Here is a 13,159-nt window from a genome sequence, read left to right on the forward strand (position 1 = left end):
CTGTGTCTGACCCCGGGAGTGTGTGATGGGACGGTGTGGAGGGAGTTTCACTCTGTGTCTGACCCCGGGAGTGTGTGATGGGACGGTGTGGAGGGAGTTTCACTTTGTGTCTGACCCCGGGAGTGTGTGATGGGACGGTGTGGAGGGAGCCTCACTCTGTGTCTGACCCCGGGAGTGTGTGATGGGACGGTGTGGAGGGAGTTTCACTCTGTGTCTGACCCCGGGAGTGTGTGATGGGACGGTGTGGGGGGAGCTTCACTCTGTGTCTGACCCCGGGAGTGTGTGATGGGACGGTGTGGAGGGAGATTCACTCTGTGTCTGACCCCGGGACTGTGTGATGGGATGGTGCGGGGGGAGTTTCACTCTGTGTCTGACCCCGGGAGTGTGTGATGGGACGGTGTGGAGGGAGCCTCACTCTGTGTCTGACCCCGGGAGTGTGTGATGGGACGGTGTGGAGGGAGTTTCACTTTGTGTCTGACCCCGGGAGTGTGTGATGGGACGGTGTGGAGGGAACTTCACTCTGTGTCTGACCCCGGGAGTGTGTGATGGGACGGTATGGAGGGAACTTCACTCTGTGTCTGACCCCGGGAGTGTGTGATGGGACGGTGTGGAGGGAGCTTCACTCTGTGTCTGACCCCGGGAGTGTGTGATGGGACGGTGTGGAGGGAGCTTCACTCTGTGTCTGACCCCGGGAGTGTGTGATGGGACGGTGTGGAGGGAGCTTCACTCTGTGTCTGACCCCGGGAGTGTGTGATGGGACGGTGTGGAGGGAGATTCACTCTGTGTCTGACCCCGGGAGTGTGTGATGGGACGGTGTGGAGGGAGTTTCACTCTGTGTCTGACCCTTACCCCTTGCATTTGAGAGCTCTCTGCCTGCTGATCTCTGTGTCCCTTTCTGAACAGACATGCGGGGAGACGGGCAGACCATCGGCCGAGGAGACGGCTGGACTTTGCTGCCGACTGACATCTACTACCAGACGCGAGGCAGACGGAATTCCTACGCCAGTCCTGTACGGTATGGTGTTGGGCCCTCTACACTAAAGCAACAGGGTTTCTGGGTTCTCACACAACACTTGGAGTATTGGAATGTCACATTAACCTGTTCATGAATTTGGTGAGACCACACTTGGAGTATTGTGTGTAGTTCTGGTCGCCCAGGTAGAGGAAGGATGTGATTAAGCTGGGGAGGGGGCAGGACAGATTCACCAGGATGCTCCCGGGACTGGAGGGATTGAGTGGCTGGACAGGCCGAGATTGATTTCCCTGGAACCAAGGAGGCTGAAGGGTGGCTTCCCCCCCCCCACCCCCAATCCCCAAGGTGCACAAGATTCTCAGAGATATTGAGAGGGTGGAGATTGTAAATCTTTTTCCCATCATAGGGAGGGGTATCTGAAACAGAGAGAGAGAGAGGGAGAGATGCCTGTTTCAGGGCACCCATTGTCAGAGAGTACCACAGCCTAGGCCCTTCAGCCCATCCAGTCCATGCTATCTCGTTTTGCTGCCTCGCCCCATCTATCCACACTCAGTCCATTATCTCACCCATCCGGGTACCTATCTAAACATCCCTGAAGTGTTGAAGCCGAGCCTGCATCCACCAACCCCGCGGGCAGCTCGTCCCACAGTCGCACCAGTCTCTGAGTGAACAGATTCCCATTAAATGCTTCACCTTTCACCCTCAACCCATGACCTCTGATTCTAGTCTCAACGAGCCTACGGAAAAGGCCTGCTTGCGTTTACCCTACCTGTACCCCGCCATTCCATCACGACTGATTTGTTATCACTCTCAGCCCAAAGACTTCGCCTCCACAGCCATCCGTGACTGAATTCTACAGATTCACCACCGTCTGGCTCAAGAAGTTCCTCCTTAATTGTGTCCTTCTATTCTGGTCCTAGACTTCCCCACTGTAGGAAACATCCTATCAAATTTCAAAGTAAATTTTATTTTTGAAGTACATATATTTCACCATATACAACCCTAAGGTTCATTTTCTTGTGGGCATACTCAATAAATTGATTGGATAATAACTATAACAGGATCAATGTAAGACTGCCCAACTACTGGCTTTCAACCAGTGTGCAGAAGACAATAAACTGTGTGTATGTAAATATACCGGTAAATAAAAAGGAATAAATATCGAGGACATGAGATGAAGATTCTTTAAAAGTCCATCGGTTGCGGGAATATTTCAATGATGAGGCAAGGGAAACTGTGTGAGGTCCTCTCCACGTCCACTCTACCTAGGCCTTTCAATATTTGATATGTTCCTCTGAGAGGCCCCCCCTCATTCTGGCAAGTACAGGCCCAGAGCCATCACACACTCCTCGTACGTCAACCCTTTCATTCCTGGGATCATTATTGTGAACCTCCTCTGGAGCCTCTCCAAAACCAACACACCCTTTCTTAGATAAGGGAACCTGTTATATATTTCTTCACGTAGTGTACGGATATAGATTAAATCTCTTATCACCTATTATACAAGTCTGGTCATCATCGGAATAGGTTTATTATTGTCACGTGTGCCAAGATAGTGAAAATCTCGTCTTGCATACTGTTCTTACAGATCAGATCATTACACAGTGAGTTGAGGTAGAACAATGACAGAACGCAGAATAGAGTGTCGCAGTTACAGAGAAAGTGCAGGTAAAGGTGCAAGGTCAAAAGGCCCGCTCAGGAGTCTGATAGAAGCTGGTGGGACGTGCTCTCAGGCTTTTGTATCTTCTGCCCGATGGGAGCGGGGAAGAAGAGACAGTGGGGGGCGGGGGGCGGGGGGATGGCACTGCAGAAAGTTGTGAACTCAGTCAGCTCCATCATAGGCCTCCAGGCAATCCTCAAGGAGCGATGCCTCAAAAAGGCAGCATCCATCGTTAAGGACATGCCCTCTTCTCATTACTACCATCAGGGAGGAGGTACAGGAGCCTGAAGAGACACACTCAACGATTCAGGAACAGCTTCTTCCCCTCTGCCATCAGGGAGGGGGTACAGGAGCCTGAAGGCACACACTCAACGATTCAGGAACATCTTCTTCCCCTCTGCCATCAGGGAGGGGGTACAGGAGCCTGAAGGCACACACTCAGCGATTCAGGAACATCTTCTTCCCCTCTGCCATCAGGGAGGGGGTACAGGAGCCTGAAGGCACACACTCAACGATTCAGGAACATCTTCTTCCCCTCTGCCATCAGGGAGGGGGTACAGGAGCCTGAAGGCACACACTCAACGATTCAGGAACATCTTCTTCCCCTCTGCCATCAGGGAAGAGGTACCGGAGCCTGAAGAGACACACTCAACGATTCAGGAACAGCTTCTTCCCCTCTGCCACCAGGGAGGAGGTACAGGAGCCTGAAGGCACACACTCAACGATTCAGGAACATCTTCTTCCCCTCTGCCATCAGGGAGGAGGTACCGGAGCCTGAAGAGACACACTCAACGATTCAGGAACAGCTTCTTCCCCTCTGCCACCAGGGAGGAGGTACAGGAGCCTGAAGGCACACACTCAACGATTCAGGAACAGCTTCTTCCCCTCTGCCATCAGGGAGGAGGTACAGGAGCCTGAAGGCACACACTCAACGATTCAGGAACAGCTTCTTCCCCTCTGCCATCAGGGAGGAGGTACCGGAGCCTGAAGAGACACACTCAACGATTCAGGAACAGCTTCTTCCCCTCTGCCACCAGGGAGGAGGTACAGGAGCCTGAAGACACACACTCAACGATTCAGGAACATCTTCTTCCCCTCTGCCATCAGGGAGGAGGTACAGGAGCCTGAAGGCACACACTCAACGATTCAGGAACAGCTTCTTCCCCTCTGCCATCAGGGAGGAGGTACCGGAGCCTGAAGAGACACACTCAACGATTCAGGAACATCTTCTTCCCCTCTGCCACCAGGGAGGAGGTACAGGAGCCTGAAGGCACACACTCAACGATTCAGGAACAGCTTCTTCCCCTCTGCCATCAGGGAGGAGGTACAGGAGCCTGAAGGCACACACTCAACGATTCAGGAACAGCTTCTTCCCCTCTGCCATCAGGGAGGAGGTACCGGAGCCTGAAGAGACACACTCAACGATTCAGGAACAGCTTCTTCCCCTCTGGTATCAGATTTCTGAATGCACATTGAACCCAATGACACTACCTCACTACTTCTTTGCATTACTTATTTAATTAATTTTAACAAAATATATATACATATATATATATATATATATATTCACTATAATTCGTAGGTTTTATTATGTATTGCAATGTACTGCTGCCACAAAAACAACAAATTTCATGTCATATGCCAGTGATATTAAAACTGATTCTGAATGTCCGGGGTGAGTGGGCTGGCTGCTTTACTGAGACAGAGGGAAGGGTAGTCGGGTCTGCGGAGGGGAGGCTGGTTTCCGTGATGTGCTGAGCCTGTCTGCGTTTCCTTGCGGTCACGGGCAGCGTGGTTGCCGTGCCAAGCCGTGATGCAACTGGATGGAACGCTTTCTATGGTGCACTGATAGAAGTCAGTGGGGGTGGAATGGGGCTTGCAGAATATCTTACAAATTCCTGCTGATGCCACAGTTATCTCGGTGATGCCTCTGCAGTTGATCACACTGTCCCCAAAGACATCCCCAAGAGTAACTCTGACTTCGGCGAGCGGATTAATATATGGGGTGTTAGCCCCCCCCCCCGGCCCGGTCAAACTTGAGAAATCTTGTTTGGGTGTGTTCCCTGTTACAAACTAGTACCCCGAAATAACAAACAGCACTCAATATGCGATTAAACGATTAATCTATATAATTCTTACTTTGACTATATGGTTAATGAAGAAACAAAAAAAAAGAAAATAAGGGCCCAATCTTATTAAACAGTCTGTTGCGCAATGTTGGAGCTCACTGATAGGCCGATAGGCCACCATTGACCTCCTCCGATCATCGCTGCCCTTCAGGCCCTCGCTCCAAGTCCACTCCGTCCGGCGGTCTACCAACTCCCTCCATCCATGTCTTCTCTACTCATCTCTCCCTGGCCAAAAGACTCACAAGAAAGAACAGCAGCATTCCAAACCCCGTTATCTCTAGACACAACCCAAACATTGCTGCTGCAGAGAAACCGTTACATTATCAGTGAAACCCTACAGCATGTTACACATGGCAGGAAAGCAGGCCCATTGGCTCAACTCATCCATGCCGAGCAACGTTGCCATCCAAGATGCTTTGCATGTATTTGACCCATAACTTTCCAAACCTTTCCTATCCATGTACCTGTCCAAATGTCTTTTAAATGTACTGGCCTCAACCACTTCCTCTGGCAGCTCATTCCATTGAGTACCCTTGGGCACACATATATAGCTGGGGTGCCTAAGATTTTTGCATAGTACTGCAGTAATTTTATGTATTGCACTGTACTGCTGCCACAAAAAAAAACAAATTTCACGACATGTAAGTGATGATAAACCTGATTCTGATATGGGTCTCTATCGTGGGCTGAGAATGGGAAGGAGGCAGGGAGAGGGAAATCATGTTTGGAAAAGGGGAAGGGAGAGGGGAGGGAGCGGGAAGCACCAGAGAGACATTCTGTAACGAGCAATAAGCCAGTTGTTTGGGATCAAGTGACCTTGCCTGGTATCTGAGGGCTGGGTGTGTCTGCACCCGCACCACCCGTGGCACTCCTCCTCTGCCACCTGTCTCTCACTCCTCCCACGGTGCCACACCTTCGCCATTCCCAGCATCCTTTGCTTCTGCCAGATTTCCAAACTCGCTGTCCACCCCACGTTTACAAATACAGTACTGTGCAAGAGCCTTAGGCACCCTAGCTGTATAGCTAAGATTTTAGCACAGTATTGTCTACCGACTGCCCTCTGTGTGAAAAGGTTCCTGCTAAAACTCTGCTCCCTCACCTTCAGCCTGTGCCCTCTTGTTCTTGATTGCCTGTCCCTGGAGAGAAGGACTGTGGTCACTCATCCTATCTCTGCCCCTTGTGATTTTACACAGCTCTATAAGGTCGCCCCTCGGCCTCCTGCGCTCAAAAGAAATAAAATCCTAGCCTGCTCAACCTCTCCCTGGAAGTCAATCCCTCAAGTCTTGGCAACTTCCTTGGATACCTTTTAGAGTCATGGAAAAATACAGGACACAGAAAAGCCCTTTGGCCACTCTAGGCCATGCTGAGCCACTTAAACTGCCTACTCCCATCGACCTGCACTGGGACCATAGCCCACCATACCCCTCCCATCCATGTACCTATCCAATCTTGTTTTAAACATTGAAATCAAGCCTGTATGCACCACTTGCGCTGGCAGCTCGTTCCAGACTCTCATCACCCTCCGAATGAAGAAGTTCCCCCCCCCCCCACATGTTCCCTTTAAATTTTTCACCTTTCATCCTTAACCCATGACCTCTGGTTGTAGTCCAACCCAACCTCAGTGCAAAAAGCCTGCTTGCATTTACCCTTTCTATACCCCTCATAATTTTGTATACCTCTATCAAATTTCCTCTCAATCTTCTTTTTTTAAAATTTTTTTTTATTGTTTTCAAATAGTTACAGAATAAATGTGTATGAAAAAAAAGTGTTACCCAGCCCCCCTCCCCTTAACCCCTCCCCCCTAACATCCCTATTAAAAAAAAATAAGAAAGAAAGAAGAAAAAAAGAGGAATGCCTGGATATTGGAGGGTCCCCACATGCTCCATGGAGTTCGTAATAACTTTAGTATATATATTTATTTCTTTCCCCAAGTAACCAATTATTTCATCTTCGGAGCACCTATATATTTAATCCTGTCTTTTGTAAATAAGGGCGCCAAATTTTCAAAAATGTTTCATATTTATCTCTTAAATTATAAGTAATTTTTTTCAAGTGGAATACAGCCATAAATTTCATTCTTCCAACGATCTATACTTAGATATGTATCCGATTTCCAAGTCACTGCAATAGCTTTTTTGGCTACTGCCAATGCAATTTTTATAAATTCTTTCTGATATTTATTCAATTTGGGTATCGGTTTTATCCCTTCAATATTACCTAGTAAAAGTAATATTGGGTTGTGTGGAAGTTGTATTCCAATAATTTGTTCCTCTCAATCTTCTGAGTTCCAAGGTATAAAGTCCTAACCTATTCAATCTTTCCATATAAATCAACAGACCCATAACTTCCTTGTAAAGTTTCTCCGTACAACTTCAACCTTATTTACATCTTTCCTGTTGGTAGGTGACCAAAACTGCACACAATACTCCAATTTAATGGCAGCTTTCCCACAGCAGGGCAGCCAAGCCTGAGCACAATACTCCACAGGCAGTCTCACCCTCCCCCATCCCCACTCCACACCCCCAGCCTCGTACGCCTTCTCGTTGCCATTTCAGAATCTGCTAACAACGGTGGCATCATCGGTGTATTTGTGATGGCATCTGTTGCATGCACTTGGAGTTTTGTGAGCTGTTTGATCTGTGAAAGGATGTGCTGGCATTGGAGAGGGTCCGGAGGAGCTTCACGAGAATGATCCCGGGAGGGAAAGGGTTAACGTTTGAGGCTCTGGCAGTCAAAGGTTCTGGGAAGTAGGCAGGAGAATGGGATTGACAGCCATGATGGAATGGTGTGGCAGTCTCGATAAGTCCTAATGAAATTAGATAGGGTGGTAAAGAAGGTGTACGATATGCTTGTCCTCCTCACTCATGGCATCGAGGATAAGCATTCTTCTCCTTAAGCCCATCGCCCCTACTGGGGCAAATGCCGCTGGCTGCAGGTTGCCAGAGTCCTCTATCCTGGTCCTGTGACTTCTGCTTTCACCGTACAATTTCGTACATCTACTAGGCAAAGATTCTTCCTCTCCCAGAGACGAGTCTTTGGAGTTTCTGTAGCTCTGGGTCTTTATGGGATGAATTGAATTGACTTTATGATTTACATCCTTCATATACACGAGGAGTAAAAATCTTTACATTACGTCTCCATCTAAATGTGCAATGTGCAACTTATAGTAATTTATGATAAATAGTATGTACAGCAGGATAGTCAATATAACATAGAAATACAGTTGTGTCAGCATGAATTAATCAGTCTGATGGCCTGGTGGAAGAAGCTGTCCCGGAGCCTGTTGGTCCTGTCTTTTACGCTGTGGTACCGTTTCCCGATGGTAGCAGCTGGAACAGCTTGTGGTTGGGGTGACTCAGGTCCCCAATGATCCTTTGGGCCCTTTTTGCACAGCTGTCCTGAAGAGTGGAAAGTTCACATCTACAGATGCACTGGGCTGTCCGCACCACTCTCTGCAGAGCCCTGCGACTGAGGGAAGTACATTTCCCGTATCAGGCGGTGATGCAGCCAGTCAGGATCTGTTGTAGAGGCACTGTTGTACCCTTTTCCGCCTCACAGCTGGTAGCTACAGACCACGTGAGAACCACGGTGATGTGAATGCCGAGGAACTTAAAGCTGTTCACTTTCTCAACCCCAGATCCACTGATGTCAATAGGGTTTAGCCTGTCTCCATTCCCCCGGTAGTCCACAACCAGCTCCTTTGTTTTTGCAACATTGAGGGAGAGGTTGTTTTCTTGACACCACTGTGTCAGGGTGAAGACTTCCTCTCTGTGGGCTGCCTCATTATTATTTGGGATTAAGCCAATCAGTGTAGTGTCGTCAGCAAATTTAATTAGCAGATTGGAGCTGTGGGTGGCGACACAGTCATGGGTATACAGAGAGTAACGGATAGGGTTTCTAGCTCCATGCCAACCCTCCTCCTCTCACAGCCGGGCTTGAGACCATCCACGGCGGAGTTAGAAAGTCAGGTTGCGGCTGTACAAGTCTTGTCCCAAGCTCTGCTCACCTCACGGCAGGAAGGGTGGGGAGGGTGCAGAAGAGATTCAGGAATATGCTGCCTGGATTAGAGAACAAGGGCTATAAGGAGAGGTTGGACAAACTTGGGTTGTTTTATCCATACTGGCAGAGACCTGATAGAGGTTTATGAGATTATGAGAGGCATAGACAGGCAGAATCTTTATCATGAGGTCAAAAAGTCATTATCCAATACTTAAGATGAGGGAAAAATTTGTTACACTGAGAGTGGTGGATGCCTGGAATGTGCTGTCATGGGTGGTGGTAGAGGGAAATATGACAAGAAATGTTCAAGGGACTTCTGGACCTGTTAATGTGAATATGCAGATATCCTGACTGGCTGCATCAAGTCAAGTCAAGTCACTTTTATTGTCATTTCAACCATAACTGCTGGTACAGTACATAGTAAAAATGAGACAACGTTTTTCGGGACCATGGTGTTACATGACACAGTACAAAAACTAGACTGAACTATGTAAAAAAAAACAACACAGAGAAAGCTACACTAGACTACAGACCTACCCAGGACTGCATAAAGTGCACAAAACAGTGCAGGCATTACAATAAATAATAAACAGGACAATAGGGCAGTAAGGTGTCAGTCCAGGCTCTGGGTATTGAGGAGTCTGATAGCTTGGGGGAAAGAAACTGTTACATAGTCTGGTCGGGAGAGCCCGAATGCTTCGGAGCCTTTTCCCAGACGGCAGGAGGGAGAAGAGATTGTATGAGGGGTGTGTGGGGTCCTTCATAATGCTGTTTCCTTTGCGGATGCAGCGTGTAGTGTAAGTGATGGGTGTGTGATGGCGGGAAGAGAGACCCCGGTGATCTTCTCAGCTGACCTCACTATCCGCTGCAGGGTCTTGTGATCCGAGGTGGTGCAATTTCCGAACCAGGCAGTGATGCAGCTGCTCAGAATGCTCTCAATACAACCCCTGTAGAATGTGATGAGACAGACCTAGTATGGGAGCATCAATGCCCAGGAATGAAAAATTCCACAGAAAGGATTGGACGCAGCCTAGTCCATCACAGGCAAAGCCCTCCCCATCACTGAGCACATCTACAGGGAGTGTTGCCACAAGAAAGTATCGTCCACCGTCGAGGACCCTCGCCTCCCAGGCCATGATCTCTTCTCACTGCTGTCATCAGGAAGGAGGTACCACACCACCATGTTCAGGAACAGTTATTACCCTTCAACCATCAGGCTCCTGAACCAGTGTGGATAACTTCACTCACCTCAACTCTGAATTGATTCCACAACCTCCAGACTCACTTTCAAGGACTTTCCTACTCATGATCTCGATATTATTTTTTTATTATTAATTGTAAGATTTGTCTTATGCACACTGGTTTGTTTGCCAGTCTTTATGTATAGATTTTATAATTCTCCTGTAAATGCCTGTGAGAAAATAAGCCTCAGGGTAGTATGTGTTATGTGTGTACTGTGAAAAGCTCTGAGGCTTAAGGCTTTTGCACAGCACTGTATTAGTCAACGTGGAGTGGAGACCGAGTTTGTAAATCTGGCGGGAATGGCGAGTGTGGAGTGCCAGTGGGAGAAGTGGCAGAGAAGGACTGCCGGGGCGGTGGGGGGGGGGGGGGTGCGAGTGCAGACACACCCAGCCCTGAGACCCCAGGCAAGGGTATTTAATTCCAGGCAAATGGTTCATTGATCTCGCTGGTGCTTCCCACTCCATCCCCTCTCCCTGTCCCTTTTCCCAACCATGATTCCTTTCTCCCTGCCTCCTACCCACTCTCAGTCCACAATAGAGACCCCATATCGTGAGAGCATTCGGGCTCTCACAACCAGACTATGTAACAGTTTCTTTCCCCCAAGCTATCGGACTCCTCAATACCCAGAGACTGGACTGACACCTTACTGCCCTCTACTGTGCCTATTGTCTTGTCTATTATTTATTGTAATGCCTGTCTTCTCCCTCTCGCTGCAGGATGCTCCAGAGAAGTATGTCGGGGGCTGGCAGACGCAGTGAGCCCTGTTCTCCCATTGTGTACCGGGACAGGGCAGGCAGGCACAGGTGAGAGTCCCAGGACAGGGGCACTGGGGAGCGGCGGAGCTGGAACTGACGTGGCTTAATGTGGGGGGTGGGGGTTGTGGGCTGTTGTGGAGCCGGGCCTGTCTTTAGGAGAGGAGGGATGCAGATGTGGGAGGGAGGGGCATTTCCCCAGGCTCTCCCCCAGTTGACAGAGGAGCAGTAGTTTGGTGTGGGTCAGGTGAAGGGGGAGGTGGTTAATGGTACACGTGGTCCGGGAGCTCTGGAGAGGGGAGAGGAGGATGTACAGATGACTTCACTCAGTGAGGGAGGGGTCGCTCTCTGTTGCCTAACGTGTTGGTTGTCTTCACCCTCACTTCCATTGCACTCCCACATCACCAATCACCCCTTCTCTCGCCCTACCAACCATCCCCTTGCCTCTCACCCCTCCCCCTCTTGCCCACTGATCAAACCCTACCCCTCTCATCCCACCAATCATCCCTTCTCTCTTCCCACTAATCACCCCTCCTCTTGCCCCACCAATCACCCCTTCTCCTCTTACCCCACCAATCAACCTTTCCCTTCTTGCCTCACCGATCACCCCTTTTCCTTTTGCCTCTCCAATCACCTCTTCTCCTCCCACCCCACCAATCATCCCTTCCCCTCTCGCCCTACCAATCTCCCCCTTTGCCTCTCACCGCTCCAATCACCTTTTCCCCTCTTGCCCACTGATCAACCCTTACCCCTCTTATTGCACCAATCATCCCTTCTCTCGTCCCACCAATCACCCCTTCTCCTCTTACCCCATCAATCAACCTTCCCCTCTCGACTGACCAATCACCCCCTTCCCCTCTTGCCCCATCAATCATGCTTTTCCCCTCCCATCCCACCAATCAACCTCTTCATCTCCCTCTCTTCAATCACTCTCGCTCTCGAACTACCGCGGGTACTTCTCCCCCGCATTCATGTTATCCTCCCCACTCCTCCCATCCACTCCCTCCCATCCTCCCTCTCCCCCTGCCCCATATGCCTTCACATACTCTTTAATCCTCCCCTTCCTCCCTGCCATTTCTACACACATCCTATCTTGCTCCAACCCCCACCCTCCCCCCCCATTCTCGCAATTCACCCCACCCCATCCCTCTCACTACCCCTGCTTTTCTACCACCCCTCCCTTTGCTCCAGGCCCTCCCTGCCCAGTCCGTGTGCCAACGCCTGGGATCCCCCGCTCGAATCCCGGAGTGAGACGGGGGCAGAGCGAACGTCGGTGGCCGGCGGGACCCGGCGGAGCAGCAGCTCGGAGGTGCTGGGCAGGGCCTCGCGGGGCGGGGCTGGGAGCTCAGCACTCCGATTGGCCGCGGGCCGCTGGCCGGAGCGGCCGCCTCCCCCAGGTCCTAATGCCCGCCTGCCGGACCGGGACCGCGAGCTGCACCGGGCGCTGGCGCTCGAGGGACTGCGAGACTGGTACGTGCGGGCGGCGGGACAGCACCGGCGTCACCACACTACAGGTAAGGGCTGGGGGACCACTCGGCCCATCTGGGGGCTGATGGGCATGGGATAAGAGGCTAATTGGTTGCTTCTAAGGCTGTTGGACTGGGATAGGAGCCGCTTGGCCCATCCTGAATCTGAGAGACAGGGATACGAAGCTGAAAGGACCATCTTGAAGCTGCTGGACACTGGGCAGGAGGCCAGTTGCCCCCTCACTACGGACGGCAGCCTGCTTGGACATTCTCTCTGGGGCAGAAATAAGTAACAAGACCTCTTTCAGGGTTGCTAGCGAGGAGGTGACCACTCAGCCAGCTTGCCCTGTTCCTGAATGCACCAACCCAACCACACATTGACCAATTGTCCTCAGTGGGGAGCGGAGCAGTGAGGACTGTCTCACAGCTCAGCGACAGGCCCTTCAGGCCATCAAATCTGTGCTGACTGATTTTACTCCGATGCCATCCTCTCCCCTCTCCCCCCTCCCTCTCTCCCCCGCAGATTGTCCACAGAAACAAGCCCTTCATCCCATCTAGTCTGTGCCAAGCTGTTACTCTGCCTAGTTCCATCAGCCCACAGCTTGTCCATTGTCCTCCATACCCCTGCCATCCACGTACTTATCCAAACTTCTCTTAAATATTGCAAGTGAACCCCCATCCATCACTTCCACTGGCAGTTCAATCCACACTGAGTGATCCTCAGGTTCTCCTTAAATATTTAACCTCTTACTCTTAACTTATGACCTCTAGGCTCACCTAACCGGAGTGGAAAGTATGACCACCTTAACAGACTACCCGACAGTCCGAGGGATTAGAGAAACAAGTTAGCAGAGAGATCACAGACTGTTGCAAGAAACACAAGGTTGTTATAGTAGGTGATTTTAACTTTCCATGTATTGATTGGGACTCCCATACTG

General features: G+C 50.3%; 1 protein-coding gene across 5 annotated transcripts in view; it reads left to right on the forward strand.

The window, feature by feature from the left end:
* LOC140715967 (coiled-coil domain-containing protein 120-like) overlaps positions 1-13,159 on the forward strand; it is a 53,681-nt gene that overhangs the window by 31,012 nt on the left and 9,510 nt on the right. For all 5 annotated transcript variants that reach the window (XM_073028584.1, XM_073028585.1, XM_073028582.1 and 2 more), the window contains exons 7-9: positions 904-1,015; positions 10,720-10,806; positions 11,947-12,269. In XM_073028584.1, the coding sequence (XP_072884685.1) occupies positions 904-1,015; positions 10,720-10,806; positions 11,947-12,269 (522 nt within the window). The remainder of the gene's footprint in view (positions 1-903; positions 1,016-10,719; positions 10,807-11,946; positions 12,270-13,159) is intronic.

This window comes from Hemitrygon akajei, chromosome 24 (assembly GCF_048418815.1).
Source record: "Hemitrygon akajei chromosome 24, sHemAka1.3, whole genome shotgun sequence".
In the NCBI taxonomy this organism is placed as follows: domain Eukaryota; kingdom Metazoa; phylum Chordata; class Chondrichthyes; order Myliobatiformes; family Dasyatidae; genus Hemitrygon; species Hemitrygon akajei.